At 46.5% G+C, this 22,207-nt stretch overlaps 2 protein-coding genes and 1 long non-coding RNA gene across 7 annotated transcripts in view; 2 read left to right on the plus strand and 1 right to left on the minus strand.

Moving 5' to 3' along the window:
- Positions 1–22,207, plus strand: part of LOC119460928 (uncharacterized) — a 99,055-nt gene that overhangs the window by 60,312 nt on the left and 16,536 nt on the right. Inside the window, exons 2-4 of one of the 5 annotated variants that reach the window (XM_037722066.2) lie at positions 17,226–17,590; positions 21,374–21,499; positions 21,764–21,924. The exons of 2 other annotated variants lie outside the window; for them this stretch is intronic. In XM_037722066.2, coding sequence (XP_037577994.1) covers positions 17,254–17,590; positions 21,374–21,499; positions 21,764–21,924 — 624 coding nt within the window. In that variant the 5' untranslated portion in view covers positions 17,226–17,253. The remainder of the gene's footprint in view (positions 1–17,225; positions 17,591–21,373; positions 21,500–21,763; positions 21,925–22,207) is intronic. 2 more of the 5 variants (XM_049672696.1, XM_049672695.1) reach the window with 2 other exon arrangements.
- LOC125947594 (uncharacterized) overlaps positions 1–22,207 on the minus strand; it is a 144,788-nt gene that overhangs the window by 14,234 nt on the left and 108,347 nt on the right. The window lies entirely within an intron of this gene.
- LOC119460929 (uncharacterized) lies at positions 7,193–14,132 on the plus strand. Its single transcript, XM_037722067.2, has 3 exons — positions 7,193–7,352; positions 9,261–9,433; positions 13,525–14,132. Exons 1-3 carry the CDS (start codon positions 7,331–7,333, stop codon positions 13,738–13,740), a joined length of 411 nt encoding a protein of 136 aa, XP_037577995.1. The 5' UTR covers positions 7,193–7,330; the 3' UTR covers positions 13,741–14,132.

A 22,207-nucleotide genomic window follows, 5' to 3' on the forward strand; every position in this document is an offset into this window, starting at 1 on the left:
GAAAATAGTAAGTTGAGGTCGATCGACGTAGTATTCATCTAGAAGCCTATCACCGATATCGCCGTGTGCAAATATAACACTTTTCTGGGTAGAAAATTGCCGCCGAGCTTCCTGCTGCTGTACTTTAAACGGGCCGCGCCCAAGCGGAGGAATTGACGTCATCGCCGCGTGACCCCCTCCATTCCACTGTATGTCTTCTGGAAACTCTTAGCTCTATATACGAGATACTGTTTGGCAGCCGCAGGTGTTATGCTTGCGGGAATCGTTGTGAGGCTTGCTTGGTTCTTGAGTCACGGTCACTGAGACTCGCGCCGGAGCGGCAGGGCGGTTGTAAACAGAGAAAAGCGATGCTGCTCTCATTGGCGGGATGTGCAACATCGCAGACATCTTGGTGATCAGAAGCGCTGACCTCACCCATGAGATGTATCGTAGTTGACAACAAATGGCGCCACTCAATTTTTGTCATTTTCGTCATTAAACTCGCTCCACAAAAAAGCTCTGTTTTTCTACGAGAGAAAATTGGTTATTCCAGAAGCTTAATCTTTCAATATATCGACTGCGGAGTGTTCCATTCGGCCATAGCGGGCCAGGCTTTATGGCAGTTAATGGCAAAGGGCAACGAATTGAAAATGACAAAACGTCGTCACAAAGTAAGGGTCCAAGTCGATCCCACGGGAGGGCTAACATGTTAGTTGTGTCTATTGTTTTACTCTTTGTACCTTTTTAATTTTTTTGACGTGTAATGTACTTAAAAAGGCTCAAAGGTTGTCGCTTGCTGCAGCCGATTTCACGAAAACATACCATAGCATTATCGCTGATATCATTAGAACCACACTACCCATGCGCTTTACTTTGGTAGCGTTCTGTAGAGGAAAAAGCCCTAGCCGTGCGTCACGCAATCGGAGCTAAATGGAGCCTTGAGCGCGGCGTTCAGGCGGACGTAGCTCGGCAGTGCATTTGTCCATCCGAGCGGGAATGGTTGAGTTTGAGAGAACTCACCGTTGCCATAGTTTGTGCCATACTCAAACCGGTGTTCATCAGGAGTTGTAAGGCCCATGAATGTGTAATATGTTGCAGAATAGACACGCTTGCTTGACAAATTGCAATGTATCAAGTAGCTATAATTATAAAGATTCACCAGTTAACATTTCAATTGTTCACCTTGTTTGCTGTTGAAATTGTGAGGTTGAGCAGTTGCGAAGTCAAGCCTAAGCGGAAATCCTAAGATTAACATCAATACTGCCATACGCGTCTCCAAAATTTTGTGCGAAATGTATTAGAGTTCATGTTGAGAAATTTCCCCAGCAGCTTCCCGCTAAGAGCTCGGAATGATAATAACTGCAACGTCAGTCCCGAATTTCGCACATTTTGGGGATGGATATCTTGCAAGTTGTGCTGGTCTCGGGATTTCCGCTAAGAAATTATGACTTCATTATGTCTCGGTTTCAATTTTGAAATTGCAACACGTGAATAAATTAAGAAACGTTATTTCATCTTTTTAACTAAGGCGGAATAAAAATGTTCTACAATATACGAGTAGATTTCCGGTGACGCACCCTCCATCTTTTCCCTAATATTCTTTAGACGAATACTCAATGACATTCTCCTGGGCATTCTCTTCAATGGTATCCCGTCAAAACCAAGCACAGCGGGAAAGTGATGAGGACTACTGACATCATGGCGCTGACGGGGTGACGGCGTCTGCGCGTTGAGCATGGTTAAATCGGTCTATTAAAAGAGTATAAGGTGAGGGTCGCTTAGTGTACTCTCCGCTCCAGCGGCCGTGGTGTGGCATTCCGGAATAATTTCAACCGCCTGGATCTCCTTAACGTGCACCTAAATTGAAGCACACGAGCGATTCGTCCCCGTAGGGAATCGAACCCGCAACCTCATCCGCAGAAGCAGAACGCCATAGCCACTCAGCCACCGTGGTGAAGTCACCGCAAATACTGTTATTTTTTTTTTTAACTTTGCTTTTTAGATTTTCTATATTTGCAAGAGCATGAAAGGGGCAAATAACTCACAGATGTAAGTGCAAAAAAGGGCCAATAACGCTAATTATTTATTCTTTGCACATGGCGCAGTTACAGAATCACATTTCTCGTCGTGAGGATATCCCAAAAGAAACGGAGCTCCTTCCGGCGCTGAGACTTCTAACGCCCTCACAACATTTCAAACTGCTGTGCTGGTGCTGAGATTCGTGACAGTCGTAGTTACCGTAATGCCTCAACTCACCGCCAAGATACCATTTCTTGGAAAACGTAAGTTTTATAACGCAGACTGAGACTCGCGATCATACGCATACCATGCACACAAAGCCACAGCCTATGCGTGAAAGTTAAATTGTGGAGCAGTTGTAGGCGGAATCTTATTGCAATTTTTTCATGTTCTTAACGAAACTGCTTCTTTCGCCAAGGACATGCGGCCTTTGGTGTTTCCATGCATCAAGTCTTCCGCGGGTGGTTCTTGACGCTTGACTCGTTAATTTCTCTTTTTTGTCTTTTATGACACGATATTGCCAACCACCCTGTCTCAGTATGACTTGTTTCGATATGACTTGGTATATCTAGGTTTGAGCACTGCACGGGCCGATTTTTTCAGCCCGGGCCCGGCCCGGGCCCGTTTTTACGTTGGGCTGCCCACCCGAGCCCGATCAAAACTTTTATGGCGAGACGCGGGCCCGGCCCGGGCCCGGTTCTACGTTAATTCTACGTAATTCTGCGTCTACGGTCGGAAATAATCTACGTTACCCGCCCGGCCCGGCCCGCCACCCCTTTACCTTAGGACCGAGCCCGGCCCGAGCCCGGCTCGAAACCGGTCCGAACCCGGCCCGAGACCGAAAAATACATGTTTTTCAGAGTTGAGACGCCCGAGAATAACTCGCTGCACGTTACATGCGCACCACCAGAAAGCCCGAGCCCGTGAAAAAGCTGCTCTACCCGGCCGGGCCCGGGCTTTCGGGTAAGCCCGAGCCCGTGGAGTGCTCTAATCTAGGTATCACGGTATCTGGTATATCTATACCTTTGGTATATCTAGGTATCATGGTATTGTGTTATCTGGGTATATCTGCCTACGCTGTTGTCGCACCGAACCGCTCACTTCCAGCCGCGGTAAACCATCGCTGCGAACCACGCAGCGCGTCCGAGTCACGTGCATGTGATCGAGCGGTGCTTCCCAGAAACACGGACACTGTTTCGGGAGAGAGCTGAGCCCGGCGATGTCGCGAGAAGGGGGGGAGGGGAAGCTGCAGTCGACTGAAAAAAACAAAATGTAAAGAAGGAAAGGAAGGTTAAAAGCCTAATATGAATAACTTAACAACATATAGAATAATAACACAGGAAGAGAGAGAAGGTATATATGGTTTGTTAGTTTTTCGCAAGACCACGTGACTCACGCGCCGTTCGCATTGGCAAACTTCCGCGTAATTCCGCGGCCGGTGGCATCGCCGATGCCGCCAGCATGCGTCTACGCTGTCTACGCCTCTTACCGCAGCGATGTCTTTCCCTCTCTCTCGCGCGCTGCATGTTTTAAACATGCGTGCAGTCGGCACGTACGCACCGCGGTATATCGTCACTTGCACGCGCGAGTGGGGGAAACATAGACGACGCGCGTGTATGCGCTCTCGTTCGAAAGAGCAACGACGTGCCTGCCCGGAGCGCCTGGTTTCACTCCTTCTCCCTGGATCGCTCCACCCTTTCTTCTATCTTTCCCCATCTTTCTTTCCCTTTTTTCTTTCCTTCACGTTCTCGCTGTTTCATCGCACGTGTTTGTTTACGAACCCGCCGGCGCAATCCGCTTCGGTAGGGTTTAATTGACAGGCGCTAAGCTCCGGTGCGCGGCGGATGTCACACGCGAGCGAAGGTCGCGCAGCGGCGACACTGATCGAAGCGGCCCTTGTCCGCACTCAACCGGAGTGAACCGCCCGGTGATCTCTGCCTTCGATCGCAACAAACAGCAACCTATTGCGACGCGGCACGAAATCAGCTGGCGCACCTAAGAAGAGCACTCGATTATGAAGGCTTACGCTGACGTCACGGCGGTATAACCTCCGGTAGGTGTGAACGCGTGCCTTCCTCTCTTCCTGGGTCAGAGAGTTGTGAACAGCTCACGACGCGTTTTGGAGCGACAGCGAGCGGAGACACATCCTGCCCTCGTGCCAAGGCTTGCCTGAGTAAATAATGTGCGTAAGTAATCGAGGAAGCTAAAGGACAAAAGGTCAGAGTGAAGTAGTCCATTGGCAGTGTTAGAACTGCCTTGCACCGGCTCCTGCTTTTGGATGAAGAAATCTATAGTATTTTTGCACACGTGCTTGACCATGTTTGAGCGGTACGTCCTACGTCTAAAGGCGTTTTATTTGGGAAAGTTGTCGGGTGCAGTAACAACGAATGCGCTCACACACTGACAATATTGATGATTCAACATAACAATGATATATGCAATAGCGGCCGCAAATATTTACGAGGTATGGAGTGTGGGGAAGAGGCGCAAGAAGTGGGACGGCTGGAGGAGTGGGACCGTGCAAATATTTTCAACACTGCCTGAACTACAATGTGGAGGAAACACGTCGTAAATAGCACCACTGTACATATCGTTTCCAACGTAATGTCCTGTCCATGGTGTTCTAACAAACCCACACTACAACATATCACATGGGAGTGCCTGGAATAGCCTTCACATATTACTATAGCCCATACATGATATCACAACCACTCATGTTAAATAGGCAGTGGGAGGCATGGCTTGTGGACGAGGGAAAGGAGAGCCAAGTGGCTCTCCTGGAGCAAGCTCAGCGAGCCACTCGCGCCAGTGGAGCCCTGGACTAAGGGCCCAACCACGTTCGCCTAATTTTCTTCGTGAAATAAAGTTTCTTTCCTTCCTTCATTCTGGCTCTATAGCCGAGAAATGCGGCTATAGAAGAAAAATTGTCTTTGCGACTGCCAAAGGTAACTAACTAGCTGTTTTGTTTTTACCGTTCTGAATCCAAACCAAAAGGACCTATGTGCTATTGAAAAAGAAATGTTCAAAACGTCCATATAGGGAGTGCTATCAGCCACTGTCCTCCCAAGCCTAATCAACAACGCTTTCACGTGAGAAGCAATCTTACTCTGTTCGATGCCCTTGAGAGGAATTGGACAGCACGATGGAGGGAGGAGTAGAACGCTGTTCCCCTGCTTCCTAACTGTGCTACATGCTTTTGCCGTTATTTTAATCGAAGACTTACTCTCTATGTGTGGATTTTTCTTCTTACTTGTTTCTAACTTTCTTCTATGTATTTTTATAACTTAATTACGGCATGTAAGCTATTATACTGCGGGATACACGGACTGCTCAGTATTTGTGGCAATGAAAGGCATGGCAATGAAACATAGATATTCTAAAGATAGCTAGCGCATCGAATAACTAAACCATTTTCTTGACGTTGGAGCTTGAGTGTGACCTAGCCCACCCTGACAAGGGGATGGTCTGCCAGGAATAAACTTTCAAGGGCCTTTGGGGAGCTTAACACAACGCTTCTTTCTGCGCAATTGTGCTTGTCATCTTGGCCAAAAATTACGATCTCTTTTTTTTTTCTTTTTTTAAGGTCGAGGTGAAGCGCACTTATTGCATCAATATAGTTTGGAAGCTCAAAAAAGGAAGACGAGACACATTGGCTTTCTTTTTTCCTGCCCATCCGGACGTATGGGCAAATACATCTTATTAAAGCTGCCAGGGGCAAAAGAAGCAGGGCGGTCCAAAAGGCAGAGGTTCTTGTTTGTGTTAAATGTCGACCTTCCCCCGTGTAATGTCCAGCTAACAAGTTATTATAAAATCATTCTCAAACGTGATGCCCCACTCCTCCTGATGGAAAGGATGGAATGGGACACATTTCGTTGTTTACAAATTCTTTTATTCAAAGCTTCCAGAACGTCCTCGAAGGAGGAGCTCCTGTATTGTTGTAGGTGCATGCATGATGCAGTTTATGTGGTACCTATATAACAAATGAACTGAGCAATAAATTCAAACACGAAAACTGTCGCGTTGCACCTGACTCTCCACTACCGCGTTTTCTTGTTGCGGCGGCACTTGTGGTCGTTTCATTGAACGCATGACTGGTATAGCTTGAACAATCGGACGTGTAGTCGTAAGGTACTTCTTTTTATTTATTCGACCCCACGGGAACACCTTGTTACTTCCTGGAACTGGCAGGCGGAAGCAAACACCTATATAGTGCGTCTGATGTACCAAACTGAACGACTGCTCAGAGCCATTACGTAACTTCACAATTACACTTTCCAAAGGTGATTCTCTTCACATGCAATGCATTATATAAAAAAATCTATCCAAGATTTAAGTAAAACTGCGTTCTGATCCGCAAAATAACTTAAGCCGCACACACTGTGTGGGATGAAAACAAGCGCTGCATATTTAGCGGCCCATACTGCGTACAACGCATGAACATCTTTCTCCTGCTATGGATTTTAGATCACATCCTTTAACGCCTCATTGATAACACATTTGGTGACAAAAGTTTTTTCGCGAAACCACTCGATTCATTCGTGGGTAGTCTGAGACTGCCAGATCCTTGAAACTTGAGCGAGTGATGGCGTCGCTGCATTGGGTCTTCTAACTTCACGATAGTTCTGTGGAACGTGTCCAAACACTCTGTTAACATTAGTGTATTTTCTATATAGAAAGATAGACTATTTTGAAATAGTGCACGTGCCGGGGAAGTATCGTCAATAAACGCAACTTCGGCGACGTGAACACTGTGTCCTGAAAGTATTTGTTTTCCGCCGTCTCACTTTAATTAAAAAACTCAAATCGTGTACGTTCGGTTGTGTTTCTTTAGGTAACTATCAGTGAATGAAACTCAAAGCCACACAGCTTTCAAATTCAAATCAGTATTCATTTAGTAATCACTATAATGTGCCGGAAGAAACTGGGCCGAAGGACTCACTTCCAAGATTCACTGAGCCTTGTTTCTCAGGCACCGCACACAGTGGTGAAACAGTATACACGAGAACGCGAAATATGTTCAAAACTTATCCTATAGTGAGTGAAACTGAGTTCCGAGATCCGCAGCGTCTTATACCAACATGATCACTGAGGTCGTGCTCCGGAATCTCCGAGGCCATGCGCGGCACACGTTTGCCTTTGTAGCAGGCTCCTCACGCAGCACCGAGTGAGTCAGCGGCATAGAGAAGATAACAGCTTGTGGAACACCGTGTAATATTTGGTGCAGTTTATATTTAGTTGGCACTGCACTATCTTGGTCTGTAAAAAATAGCCATTTCTTTCTTCCAGTGATGCCGGTGGGGACCCTCCGCAGAGCAGCATCTTCTCTTTTTCAATGATCCTGGTGTCACTATGCTGTAAGTTCATTTTACACGTGTTTTTGCTTTTACACGGATCGGCGTGCCCGTTTATTTGTCACGAAATATTTTAAGGATGTCGGATCATGCGCTGATCACACAGACTTCGATCATTTGGGAATGGGAGGTGATTAAGGCCGATGTGACATGGCAGCAAACTTTTCCAGCAGCGACTAACGCACGGCGGCCAGTCACAGACTAGCGGATTAAGGGATAACTTAAAGTTATCCTGCGAATGTAAGAGCGTTCCCTAAGGGGAAAACATAAGGGTTTCCTGCCATGACTACTATGGTGTAGAGTATGCTGCCCATAAATGTAGCTTAAAATTTAGTCAGTGTAGCTGATGCACACGCACATGATACGTGCGTGGTCTCTAGAAGAAAACAGAACGTTTCCTGCACATTTACAGGCCCATAGCATGGCGCCAACGGGCGTCCTGCGTGCCTTCCATATTCATTCGACCCTTTTTAGGCGTATTTGAGACGCATCTGGTTTTATTGCAATGAACCACGAAAAGAAGCCTTCACGGAGCGTTTTATTTGGGACATTCGGGCGAGCTTCGAGCGAGCCACGACACGTGGCAACGCAACGTTAAAGTTCCCGCCAGAGCTCGCCGTGATGTAATAAATTTTAACAGTGCATTTCTCGTGACTATTTACTTGTGTTTCTTGTAAAGCCCTATACTGCATCCAAAATGAACCAACGACTGAAGCTAACAAGTTTCTATATATATATATGGAATTCCATGGCGTCACATTGACGAACTGGTGCTTTTAAGAGGCTAAAATGTAATGTAAAACACCAGAAAAAAAAACTGGAAATCATGGCTGCTTCTTTATCCCATAAAAGTTAACATTTTTGACGTGTTAGTGCAAGTAGAGTTTTCAAAGAATAATTTACCAGTCAAAAACTAGCCTTGTGTTGTAGCGTCGATTTAATACCATGTTTGCGTTTTCACAACTGTCGTTGCTGCCTGCTTTCCTCACTTTCTCTACAGGCATAGAAAACCACTGTGAAGCGCATTACCATTGTATGGAAGTTGACGAAACGTGACTTCAGGAAGATCGGTTCTGATTTGGCAAATTGTGCAAGATCACTAGACAGAGCACATGAAAGTAAACTTCGAGCGCGTGAATATATACACAGCGAGAAAAAAATATTACGCAGATCCAAAGCAACTTGGAACCTATTTGATGCGAAGCTTTTGTGAAGCGATTAATGAAATGCTATAAATTTGCCCATTGCAAAGAAAGATTATCTTTAAAAACAACATGAAAACCGATTGGGGAAAGGGGTGCCAAATAATTAGTACCCCTTCCCCTGTCGAGGAAATGGAGGTAAGCGAAGTTTGTCGTGTGTCTCTATGGTGTTCGTCCGAACGAATTGCACTGACGAGTACCGCGTTGTGCTCGAACCACAACCGGTCACACGCACTGCAGCTGGCTCCGAAGTTCTGGTGGAGAAACTCGCGTTGAAACCTGGCAGTTTAACCGGGGAAGTTGGCGCTAGCGTTGCCGAGCCGTGCACCACCGTTGTCGGGTTCCTGGAGCGCTAGACGACACACCACCTCACTACGGCACGGCACGTGCAGAATAAATACTCAGTAACGCTGGGTGGACGCGACGCAGCGTCCCCTGATTTGCGATCCGCTGATTCCCCGGGCACTTAGTGCATGATAGTGAAGTTGTCGAATTGTCGAAGTGACTGCGGGCTGCTAAGTGACCTTCATGCCCACGATTGACATTGCACACATACTCGCGCAAGCGAATGGTCGGGCACCGAACATTGTCAGTGCCTGAACCACTGTTTATTTTGCCACTATTCCATATATAGAGGTATCTTCTACTTGGTTGCGGTGCGCTTAGATGACAGCTTTCTTTTCTTTTTTTCACCTTCTTACCATCACAGTCCTGGTCGGCTGCTGCGTATGCTACATGATCATCACGGTGATGAACGCATCGCAAGACTCCATCGTTAAATGGCTGAGCCGCCTGATCCCGTTGGCCGGAGCTGGCTGCTCGGCGGGAATGGTGCTACTGGCCATCAACCCCTTGGGTCACTTGCGTAGAGATGGCAGCTGGGTGAGCCATTCTACACCGCTCCTTCATTGATCCTGCTGGTTTGAAGCTCTTCGTACGAAAGTTGAAGCAGTGTTTTGTCGAACGGGTATGAAAAGTACTACATTGGGTATGAAACGGGTATGAAACGGGTTACATTGTGCACCTGAAAGAACAAAGACTCCCGCTCTAATCTTAAAGGAACTATAAAGAGAAAGACGATTTCGCCTGTATTAGCAAATTAGGTTTCTACAATAACAAAGACGCCGCTTTCGCCGCGTGAAGACGCTTGGCAAGCGGGAAAAGGCGTAAATAGGAAAGACGGCTGGCGACGCCGCCTTGAAGTTTCCGCAACAGATCGCCGTGACCTCACAAATTTTGGCGGCGTCGGCTAGGCGTCTGCGGCCGGCGTCTGCGGCCGGCGTCTGCTGCCGGCGTCTGCTGGTAATTGTTTATCGGTAAAATGTTCTACACTGTGTTCTAAAGGACCAAAAGATTGAAAATAAAAAAATGTCGGTAATATTCCCTGTGTCAATGCTGCTCAATTACGAAAAAACAATGCTGTGAAATCTGTGACGCCGCATTGACGTGTCGGCGCTAAAGCTTTGGCGCAAAATTCGAGAAAGTGAACTTTTTACCTTCATTTCCTCTTTCAATAATGAAGCTCTCATCCCGAAATTCACGCAAAATAAAGATTTCAAATAATGTATTATGATTTTAAAACGATCTAGTGTTCCTATTTAGTGTCCCTTTAGAGTGTACTATTCGCGCTGTGGTGCTGTCCGTGTTTACAATGTTGCGATATCTTTCTACTGCTGAAGGTGTTCAGTTGAAATGTTTATTCGCGACGTGCGTAGTTTGCAGCCAAGCTCACGCGGTGTCTCGCGTATCTCGCACACATTTCCAATAATGTTCTGTCACCAGTCGCACATGTAATGATCACAAAAAAAATTACTCTATCTCCTGCTAAAGGGAACCATGTGTGGATGCGAAGCAGCGGGGAGATGGTTAGCTTGAGCCGGAGATGGTTTCGCGGCAGCGGCCCGAGCGCTCATCGCGGCGCTGCATAGGAGAGAGAATGAGGCGCGCGCGCTCCGTCATTTTCATACCGCGGAACTACCGTGGCGCCCCCAGCGGGGTATGCAGCTGTCGCACCACCTGTCGAGCGCGCCGCTCCGGATTCCTAGAGGAGAGAAAGGGGGGAGCGTAGCAGAGGAGAGAGAGGGGTAGGGGACGCGCATGCGCTGTGGGGGTGTGGGATGCAGGCGCCGCACCGTAGAGTATTCCTAGAGGATAGAAAGGGGGGAAGCGTAGGAAAGGAGAGGGGGAGGGGACGCGCATGCGCTGTGGGGGTGTGGAACGCGGGCGCCGCTCCGTACAGGATTCCTAGAGGAGAGAGAGGGGGAGGGGACGCGCATGCGCTGTGGGGGTGTGGGACGCGGGACGACAGAGCCGCCGGCAAGAAATGCTTTGCATTTAAAAAGAAATTCTGAAAACGCGCACCATTGGTCGTCGAGCCAGGAGTCGTACCCTCAATATTTCGATACATTTGAGGGGCTACCCAGAGTCGTAACGCTCTTGGTAGAGGTAACCTGGAGCACGCGGTTATCATCTAACATTGACGAGAATAATTGGACTTCGCAGAAATACGATGATGGCTACGAGCATGTAAATTATGACCTCGCGATGAGTGTACCGTGTTATTGGCGCATGTCATTCATTTTGATTTCAATAGCAACAGCAATTATGGTCACAGTAGATCTCGTTGAGAAGTAATAGAGGCGGGCATAGCAAGAATTGCACGTTTCTAGTGAGTTCACGCTTTGCTGTTTATTTACCACGGAAAAAATGCAGCTTTTTTCGACGCTTTAGTGGGAATATCTTAATGAATACAACATTATGGCTACAATGACATCCTATACATCAACATAAAGCTATAGACATGTTCTCTCCAAAGATATAAACTTTTAGAGCACATGCTAGATGTATTATGCAATATTGATATTGAAAAACATCTGCTGAAACTTAAAGGAAATCTTTGCAATGTTATGCTGGTGGCATAAAAAGAATAAAACTAAAATATTTCATGAAATAAACAAATTGTTTTCATTTTCATTTTCTACAGTACGTGAAAGTTTTAATGTTATAGTATCTAAATGGCGTGTGCTTCAATTTCTTTTTGTTTTATGCTTAACGAAAACACAGTGTGTTTCCAGTAGGTGCCAAAAACATTGGGCAAGACGTCACACTTGGCAGAGCGGGGGGCAGCATATCTCTACCATATGCTGTAGATACACTGTAAATAAGAGATATGATATTGCCACTATCTCCATGGCATGCCAGTCCGCACAAGAAATAATTGAGCCGTCAAACGGCAGCAAGCGAAACTCGCTGCCCTACAGCTGGCGGCTATCCGCGTTGGTATTGCGGGTCTCCACCGTCCGACTTTAAATTCCATTATCCGACAACGTGATCACACTCATCGGTAATAGTAAAATTATAACAATCATTTGAGGACTCAACAAAATTGCGAGACCAACATCGTCCACGCGAGTATCCATCTACCGGAGCGCCAGTCATCTTCAGGATGACGGCTTGCGCTCCTCTGCACGCTCGTTAAACAATCGCCGCCACATAATAAAGAAACGAACTACCCAAGAAATGAAAGTTCCCTTCTTGGACTATTCCCAGTTCCGAGTGCCAACCCAGTTCTAGATGGAACTATATATATACAATTCAGTATAGGCGCCGAGAGCCCTGAAATAGGGCGCCCCGCTTGTGGGTCGCCCGTGACTCATGTTTTATGTCCGTTGTAAGGAAAGACATACTAGTTATGCTTCCGAATGATTTCTTTCCCATTTGATTCACCAAAAACATGTTTCACCGTGCGATGACTTTCCCTCAAACTAGGCTTCACTTAGGGCCTGCACTGGCCCTTGTTCTTGTACTGCTATAGGGACGCTGCTCCCAAGCACAAGATATTTGTGAGAACTAAGCACACATCAACTTACTGTCTAACGTATCTGTTCGCCTTGTATTCATAGATAGCTTATATTCTAATGTAATCTTGGGCCACGTCTGCGCTCTCAGCTGCTTTTTTCAACGTGTACATGTAGCTACAGTAGTTTAAGATTTTTCTCGCCTAGAAAAGCAAGCTCTACCTCTGTATTGGGCTATGTTATTTCCTATCTTTATGTAGGTGTGCCATTCTCTAGTTCTGGATCTTGCGATCATTGGAGAATATGCCAGGAATTAGATCGTATACGCTAGACGCATCGCTCACAATGACACCGAATTGTATAATAAAGGAGAAGAATAAAAATTCGGGTTGGTCGGACTTGTTCGTAATGGAAGAAGAGTGCACGTTGCACAAATAAGAAGCAGAACAGCGGCACAAACCGGGCTTCTCCTTGCGGCTTGTTTTCGCTTTGCACATTATTTCGAAATACTGAAAACGGAGCGAAATACACAGACCACCAAGAAGACCGCAAATGCTCTCAATTATTTTATACTGAACTGTACTAATTTCAGTATGGATAGTAAGCAACTAGCCTAAGCGGACACATTGCTGAATGGTGCACATGCCTTGAAACAACGACCCTTAAAGCAAGACCGGAAATGGTAAGTTTAGCTGCACTGGTGAATAAGAGTTCCGGAGTAACAGAAGCGTCAGTCTTACCATGAATCGTGGTGACCCACGAAGGATAGTCCTGAAGCTACAGCGAAAGCTCTTATCGCGGTCGAGCGACTTCAACAGCATCTCCTCGGTAATTGTTAATAACGTATCAATAAACAATGATTACATTGCAATGACAACCAAATGTTCTACCTGGTGACCTCTGAGAGCTTTTTTCGGTCTGAAAATGGGCCAAGCACGTGAAAATACTCTGAAAACCGTGACGCCATTCTAATGTACCGGTGCTGTGCTTCTGGCTCGAAATTCGAGAAAGGAAACGTGTTGATCTCATTTCTGGTGTTAATAACAAATCTTTTGCTGACGAGCATAGTCACCGCCGAGTATTTAAAAACCTGCTTCGGTAGACTAAACTTCAGCGTCGTTGCTTAGTATTCCTTTAGGTTGATACCTTCTGCTTATCTTTTCCCTCTTGGTGCAGCTGCTTCCTATCTTCGTGCCACACATGATCGGGGCCGTCGGCATGTTCGCCAGTGGCATCAGCCTCATGTGGATCCTCGCCTTGTGCAACTACTTCCTGGACTATGGCGCCTGGAAGACCTCCTTCTACGCGCGCTGCCTCATTGCCATCGTTGGAATCCTTTCGGGAGTGCTGAGTAAGAACTGTATATGGCCACCCTTAATTGTGTCTGATTGACCGGGTTCACGTGATCAACAGGGGTCGAACGAGGGAAGCCTCCAGCCCGGAGCTTAACGTTTCGACGAGACGGCTTGTCTTCGATAATAGTAGCGAAGTCGGCGAGTTGGTACTGGTTCATCTTTGAAAATGCGTGTAGAACTAGGGACAAGACAAAGAAGGGTACAGGACAGAGGACACATGCGCGGACAACAACTGAGCGTTTACCAAAAAATTAAAATAAAATAAACACTAGAGCGTACAAAACAAACGTACAGACAGTGCGGGCGCGCCAACCAGACATCCCACTCACCCCCTCTACCTTACACAGTAGATAAAAGAAGGCGAAGACAGCAAACGTTTATTGAATATACACGTTAGTGGCATCTTAAGTTCACTATCAGCAGATGCATGGCTAATGCACAATTTTCTGTGGGTCAGCTGTGTGTGTGTGTGAACGCTCAGTGGTCGTCGGAGCATATGTCCTGTTTCCCTTCCTTGCCTTGTCCTTCATTTTACGCGCATTTTCAGTGATGTACTTGTTTTCATCAGATAAAGTTGAAAAGTCTCCTTGCTGAAACTTTTCCTCGAGTCTGAAGCTTGTTCGGTGATTGTTGACCATTTCAAGCCTCCATCTGCCTGTGAATCCCTGGTCTTGGTTTTATCTGCTTCATGTCACCTTACTGAATACTACTAAAAATATGATATCACTGAATCGAATACGACTTGAATGGTGAGCGAAAAGAATCAAATACGAGTACTGATAAAGCACTGATAAAGTGATGCTTTAGAAGCATATTTTAAACAAATTCTTGCAGTTTAAACAAGTTTAACAAATTTTCTTCCTGCAGTTTTCAGATACAGTCCAAAGTTTCAGGTAATTTTGTAAGCATGCTGACTAGCCTCACAGGTCTGGTGTATCGACTTGTAATTTCTCAGGGAAACCATACCCCTTTGTTTCAAATATGCTTCTAGACAATAACTTTATCAGTGCTTCTAGATCATCACTTTATCAGTGCTTGTTGTTTTAAAGTACGTGAAGAAATAAATTCTGAATTTTGAGTAGCAGCAACACTACGCTTCATTGGGGTTACAAAAGAAACATTCGTATGCCTTTCATTCTTTGATATCTACTCAATAATTTTGCATAGAAAACAATTGTCATATCTGTAAATGTACCACTATTGTTATAGTGGAATGGAAATACTCCTTATATCTTTCCCGCAATGTACAAGAAAAAGCTTTCTTTTTTGCACAGCACCGCTGCCTGTGCAATGTATGACTGGCGGGAAGCTTCATGGTGCTCTACAGCTTTTCTTTTTAATCTTGATTCTGGAGGTGATATACGGTAATGGTCAAGTTGTTTCATTTACGTGAAATGTAGTTTCCAACACAGGCACCTAAGTACAGAAGGCTGGTCAAGCCAAATTATGTATAAAGAAATCCTATCTCACGGGAAAAAAATGAACAGAGCTACGTTTCGCGTTTATATGGGATAGTTAGTCTGTCCGTAAACGTATTACCCGTTAAGCTATATCAGCTTAGTGGAGACGTTGTCGGAAGCAACCAGGCTTGCAGCGCATGCGGCGAGTTTAGCTAGAGAAACAACAAAGCTATGATCGCACTGACCTACAATACTCAACTGCTGGTGTAAAGCGGCGGTAGCGGCACGATCGTTCGCATGCAGCCCTTCTATAAATTTCCTTCGACGACAACACTCAAGCAACACAAAAATTCACAAAATGTGACTGCCAGCGTTGCTACTGCAATGAAAGGCTCTGGTAGCCCGTTATTTCGTTTACTGTAATGCATTTGCGGACAATCTAAATCTCTCTCATAGGTCCTGCGTTAACACTAGTTCCTGCTTGAGTTCTGTGGTTTCATCTTGGGGTGTTGTGCCATTTTTCAAGCATACCGACTCGTTCTACTTCCCCCTGTTCGTACAGTACAGGGTACACACAATTTCAATCGTTGTACAGTAAAGAATGGATGTGAACTTAATTGTATTATAAACTCGATGAAATGTGAACATAGAACAACAAATTCTTTGTTTTTAGAAAAGTTGTTTTGGCTCTAGTTGATGCATAGTTAAACGACAGCTGAAAAAAGTTTGAACAGTGGCACTAGACAAAAAAATATATATAAGAACAGAGACGGAGAGAAAGGGCCAGGAGCTTTACGGTAAGCAGATGCTGTGCTGCATGGCAGGGTTACCTTTATGTTCGCATGAAGGTGAAGTGATGGGCGCGTATGCAAACGTGAAGCGTGAGTCTACAAATCATGGAAACCTTTCTTCAATGTTTTCGCTGTGAAAAAATCCATGGCGTTGAAGGTAAAGGCTCAAGAAACAAATAAAGATATTTAAAAATTACACCATCTTCCCGTAGAGGAACCCTGAGTAGTATGCGAAGCAGCCATTAGGTCGACTCAAGGTCGTTTTATCAGCTTTATAAACTTGGACATGCAGCAGCACCAGCAACGCGCAGAACTGTTGTCCACGCCGTCAGCGTTTTGCCCGCGTTCGCACCGAACGCGCGCGGCGTTGGTGACAGTTGCCGGTGCCTCTGGGGCGCCTACCGTCGAGCCTCTAACCTAAGCTGCCCCAGCCCACTCCTCACTCCCCGGCAATGAGGCCGCCCACCAACAGGCTCGAGCTTTCGCCTCCCGAGCCCACGGCCCAGCCCAGGTCGGAACGGAGAATGAGGAGACCGAGGAATTTGGGTGGTCGACACGAGACCGTATGGTGACGTATAATGAAATTACGCAATATTATAAACTAGGCAGACTTATATACCCCCCAGCTCACGAATCACTAACCAAACGGCAGGAGCTCATCTGGAGGAAACTACAGACGGGCTCCTTCCCAACACCGATTTTGTATTCATACATTTTCCCAACAACCTTTACGCCGCAGTGCAAGCTGTGCAGAGCTCCCCGGGCCGACCTGTTTCATATACTGTGGGGCTGTCCAAATATACGTAACCGCGGTAGTCCACAGGGCTTGCAAATTACCACGATGCAGCAGTGGGAGGCCACACTGCTCAGCTCCAACCCAGAGGAGCAGGCCTGGGTCACGGAGCGGGCAGAGGCAGCCGCCAGGGAGCAGGGACTCCAGGCCGACTAACCTCCGTCGCCTCCCGCATCTGAAGAAACCACGAGCCTCTGGTTTCAAATAAATGTTCTGTCCTCCTCCTCCTCCTTGTACTCCGTGACGCGGAGTGCGTTCACTTTCACTCTACCCAATCACAGCGAACGTTCTTCATTGGAGGGCATAAGGACTCCTGAATGAAGCCAAAAGTGGGAGAAGCAGCCGCGCCTGCAATAGCAGTCGACAGGACTACCCTTCCTCTGAGCATGAACAATTCGTGCGCTTTCAGTCGCTTTCCATATTATTTTGAGTAAACTCGTAAGGCAGATTTTTCACATTTTGGCCGATATAATTCCGTGTAACGCTAACACTATTTTCTGTTTTCTCACTTTCTCCTTCCATTTCTCTTCGTTCCTAGATCCACCCTGGTATAACCCACCGTCCGGATGGCAAGTTTGAAGTCAACACCGTCCGCTCGGGCGCAGAGACTGTGCTTCGTCGCGTTGGCGATGCCGCTGTCCCTGTGGCTGCAGTGGTTCGGCAGCGTGGCCTGCGCCGACGACCCGAGTCCGGCCATCTATCCGGGCCAGGCGAACATCGCGCTGATGATGCCGCTGCGAACCGCGGTCAGAAACGGCAGCAGCGACGCCTCGACGGGATCCGGAATCGGCGGAGACGGCGCGTGCGGCTCCCTGGACCCGCGCCGGGTGCGGCTAGCCCTGGCCGGAGTATGGGCGGCGCAGCAAGCGAACTTCAGGAAGGCCCCGTCTGACTTCAACCTGGGTACGCGAGCGAGCTTTCTTTGTAGATCACGTTGCGCGTGGTTCTCCCCTATACCCGCCATAGATGCGTGTTGCGTGCAATACATATTGTCAGCGACAGCGTGGGCCATATTGGCAAGGTTTTCTTTCCCTTTCTTTCTCTCTCTTGGCAAGGTTTTCCTTTCCCGAAGTGTTCCTTGCCAATCGATTGGCCGGTCGCCTTCGGTTATAATGTGTCCGACATCATGTTTGGCCGGGAGCTGTTCTTAGGAACAGTTCTGGCGTAAGAGTTAGATGCCAACCAGTCGTGGTTTTGGACATATTAATATAGCGAAGGTGATCAGCCAATGGATTGGCAAGGAACACTTAGGTAAAGAAAAGCCTCGTTAATTCGGCCCCTGATTTTTCCAAAAATGTCAAATCTGCCATTTTGGTGGGCTCATTCAGCAGGACGTACATTATTATACTTGATAGGCCGACCCCCCAAGGCATGGAAGTTTTCAGTTTTAAGGAACACTAAAGTGCAAAAGTACCTAAGTTTATTCTGGTCTGCTCTGGGGAAAGGGGGGAGGGGGGGGGGCGCTATTCACAAAACACACTTACGCTATAATTGTTCGTAGGAGCAAATTCCAACCAACCCTGGTGCTAGACATATTATTAACAAAGGCTACCGGCCAATGATAAATTGTACTGAAAAACGAAACACTTGTGAATTCCGCCCCTGATCTGCATTGGCTTGGCGAAAATAGTTTGGAGTTAAGTAAGGAGATTGAAGCGAAATGTTTGTCTTTTTGAACTTTGTATCCGAAAATCAGCGCTGCAGTGCTTTAGTACGACGCCATTGATTTCAAAGTATTTTCGCATGTCTTTTCTATTCCGAAAATAAAAATGAATACTCGTTAAATTGAATGTTTTATTATTTTAAGTTGTCAACGTAATCTTTATTTACTAATAAACAATTAACTAGTCCCCAGCAGACGTCTCCCAATTGCCGTTACGACATGTGGCGAAGACTTCGCGGTGGTGGCGCACAACACGTCTTTCGTGTTTGCTTATTTTCCGGCTTACCACGACTTCCCGCACAGCAATAACTCACGTACGTTTCTGGTAAAACTGAAGGTGCAATTCGTCAACCCGGCTTAACTTTCACTCCTTCATTAGCCTTTTAAATACTTACCGCGAATATACCGAGTAAATGTTACGTAATGTCAGCCGCCAGTATAAAAAAACACACCGAGGGCCAAACGTCACCGGCTTTCCGTGACCGCGCCGCAGCGTTGTCGCGCCAAGTTTCTTTTCCTTCGCCGCCTACACACGAAACGCTACAATTACGTTTTTTTTTTCTTTGTTTCTTTTTGTTTCTTCTTTTTCCTTCTTCGAGTGTTTGTTACGACTTAATGCACTGATGGCACGAGATGGGAAAATGGCTCGCTGTTGCGTGCACGACGAATACGCATGACGACTACGAATGAGACTCATTCGCTCTGAGGATTCGAGACAGCGTAATGGCGACCGACCTGCGCCGTTCGCGAGAGCGTGAGAGAGTGGTTTCCATGGCGACGCTTATATGGCTGCGCGGTTTTGCCTACTGTGTCTGTTTTTTCCCCATCAGATGCCGATGACTTCGAGCGAACTTCTACCCCAGCGCCGTTGCTTCCCTTCTTCTGACGCATACGAGCCGCAGTGACGTCAAGATTCCGCAAATCGATTCCCATTTGTATAGCAGTGTAAATGCTAATTATAAGTGCCCCCCCCCCCCCCCCCCCTTCATGCACTTAGACAGCTTTAGTGATTTGTAGGCACTGTATAGGGTAGTTAAAGTAAATAAAGTTGAGCGAACTCCGGAGGCAAGACGGTATCAGAGTAACCGGTTTTAATTAACTTGTACGAACAAGGAGTACAATAAATAGCTCCGAATAATTTGACGACCATACGTATAGGAAGCCGATCTGCGAACACGTGAAGGTAGTAACGATAAACGACTGGCTATTCGGCAGTTTAGGTAAACTCAAGAGTTTTTTCCTTTACTCTTCCAAGGTATTCCACATTGATATTGGAGGTAATGATATCCGAGTTATTAAAGTGAATTATTTTCCGCTTCCCATTTGTAACTACTCAGAACCATCAGAAAGCACCAAAAGAAAGAAAAAAGAAAAGAAAAAAAAGAGAAGAAAAAGACAGACAGAAACAGAGAAACTGGGAATTGGACAACAGCATATAGTTCAAGTGGTAACCATGATGTAGCCAACTTCATTACCTATATCCAGAGACGAGAGGTTCAGGTGTATTTGAGAAGCGTTTTTTCTACCCGGATAGTCTTACTAACACTGTTCTAACCAGTGTCCTATTTCTTTAGTCACGTAAATCCCATAAGGGGATGCTTTCTGGCTAAATATAAGCGCCGAAAAGCTGATACGGCACCCTGGTACTAAGAAGGTCGCGCAGCGAAGTTCTCAACAGGCAACGCTAGTCGATTGCGTGCGCTCATCTTGAAATAGCAGGGATCTTTTTTGTTACTAAAGTATACGTCGTGCACACTTCCGTATTATATATAAAGCCAAATGCGGCCTAAACGGTTTCGTCTTCTCGAGAATGCGCTCTAGCGACGGCGGGCATGTTGTCCGCCATTAAAAAGTAATTTTCCACCCTTACTTTCCCCGAAGCGTCAGTCAGGCAAGTGGAAAGATGCGCGGACGATTCGCGAACGAACAAAGATGACTTTCACCGTCGACGGCACCCCGTGTTTATTCCTCAAACTTTCACTTGCGGCTTCTGATGATATCGCACGCATTAATGAAGTGATTGTCCTAGTTACGCGCGAGCCTTCTGCAGGAAAAAAATATAAAAAAGAACGAACGAACAAACGAAGGAAGGAAGAATACGAGAAAGACGGGGTTCACCAAAACCGGTGAGAAAAAAAATTGCGGGAAATTCCGCCGGTAACCTTGGCTTGGCGAGTACCTCGCGAGAGCGTCGAGTCTCGTATATAGCGAGTCGCATTATGCATGCTTTCCTCGTACGGAACGACGGAGATTGAAATAGATAAAGAAAAAAAAAAGATCGAGAGAGGGTAATACATGAAGGGATGGAACCTAAAAAACAAAAAGCGGTTCGTCGTAATCGCAAACATCCCCTTATATATACAGACAACGCAGACGAGTTTCGCGTATAGCCGACAGACCGCGATGCACTCTATCGGTCGTTCGTATATATATATATAAACACGCACTTTCCCGAACCCGACAGGCGCTTACTTCCTTCCTTGTGACGTCTTTCTCAGCCAACTGGGGTTATGGTGTGCTTTTCAGCTCTGCACACCTTCCACGCATCGATGCGATTATGTCCATTAAGGTTGTCGAATCAAGCGTCTTGAATCGTTTCCTCAGCTCCCAGTAATTCTTGCATTCTTGCAAAACAACAGCAATAATAATAATAATAATAATAATAATAATAATAATAATAATAATAATAATAATAATAATAATAATAATAATAATAATAATAATAATAATAATAATAATAATAATAATAATAATAATAATAATAATAATAAACCTCTATCTTACATGACGACGAAGTGCCGCGTGTTATCGTTAGTCACATCGCCTGTCTTGTCTGTCTCCTCCCTTCATCTTAAGAACTGTTTGAAGCGCAACGAAAACACGGGACAGCAGAAGAAACGACAGCACAACAAGGCGCTTCTGTCGCGTCTCTCGTTGCACTCCTAAAGAAGTTCTTAAGATGAACGACATCCAAGTAGCCCGTTCGTTAGTCCCTTCACGACTATACTCCCTTGGTTTTCCAGGCGTCTACCTGTACGACACGTGCGGGAGCGACAACGTGGCCCTGCGGCAAAGCGTGCGCGTCATCCACCAGGCGGGACACGTGCGCTCCATGGCCTGCCCCACAACGAGGGTGCCGCCCGTGTTCGGTTAGTGACCCGTACTATACTATATACGCCGCCGTTGCATCATTAGAAAGCTTTAGATTAGGGGACGCTAGCGGCTGACGTGCGCAATAACTAGGGGCCCCAGTACTGCGCATGCGCAGTATCGTGGCCCCTAGTTCTTTTCCGGACGCAAGCCGTATAGCGTCCCCTAATCTAAAGCTCTCTATTGCAAGCTGCTGCGTGCGTGCGCGTGAGTGAGTGATATAACTTGCTCTATATGACGTTTCCCATCCGCGTCGAACGCAGGTGCCATCCTGCAGGGCGAAGTGGACGCCGTCGAGACGGCGGCCAAGACGCTCGCCTCCTTCTCCATACCCGCGGTGGCCGCCCAGGACGTTCCAGCCGAGAGCGTCCGCAGGTTGCGCAACCTCTACAGCACCGCGCCGGCGGCCACTTCGCTCGCAAGGGTTGGTCTCGATCGGTTAATGAGAGAGATAACCTTATTGAATAATCATGGTTACAGTAATGTTTAACTAACCTAACCTAACCTAACCCTAACTAACCTTAAATTTAATTATGGCGTTTTACGCGCCAAAACCATTATCTGATTATGAAGCACGCCGTAGTGGGGGACCCCGGATTAATTTGGACCACCCGGGGTTCTTTAGCGTGCACAGACCTAAATCTAAGTACACGGGTGTTTTCTGCATTTCGCCGCCATCGAAATGCGGCCGCCGTGGCCGGGGTTTG

This window comes from Dermacentor silvarum, chromosome 8 (assembly GCF_013339745.2).
Source record: "Dermacentor silvarum isolate Dsil-2018 chromosome 8, BIME_Dsil_1.4, whole genome shotgun sequence".
In the NCBI taxonomy this organism is placed as follows: domain Eukaryota; kingdom Metazoa; phylum Arthropoda; class Arachnida; order Ixodida; family Ixodidae; genus Dermacentor; species Dermacentor silvarum.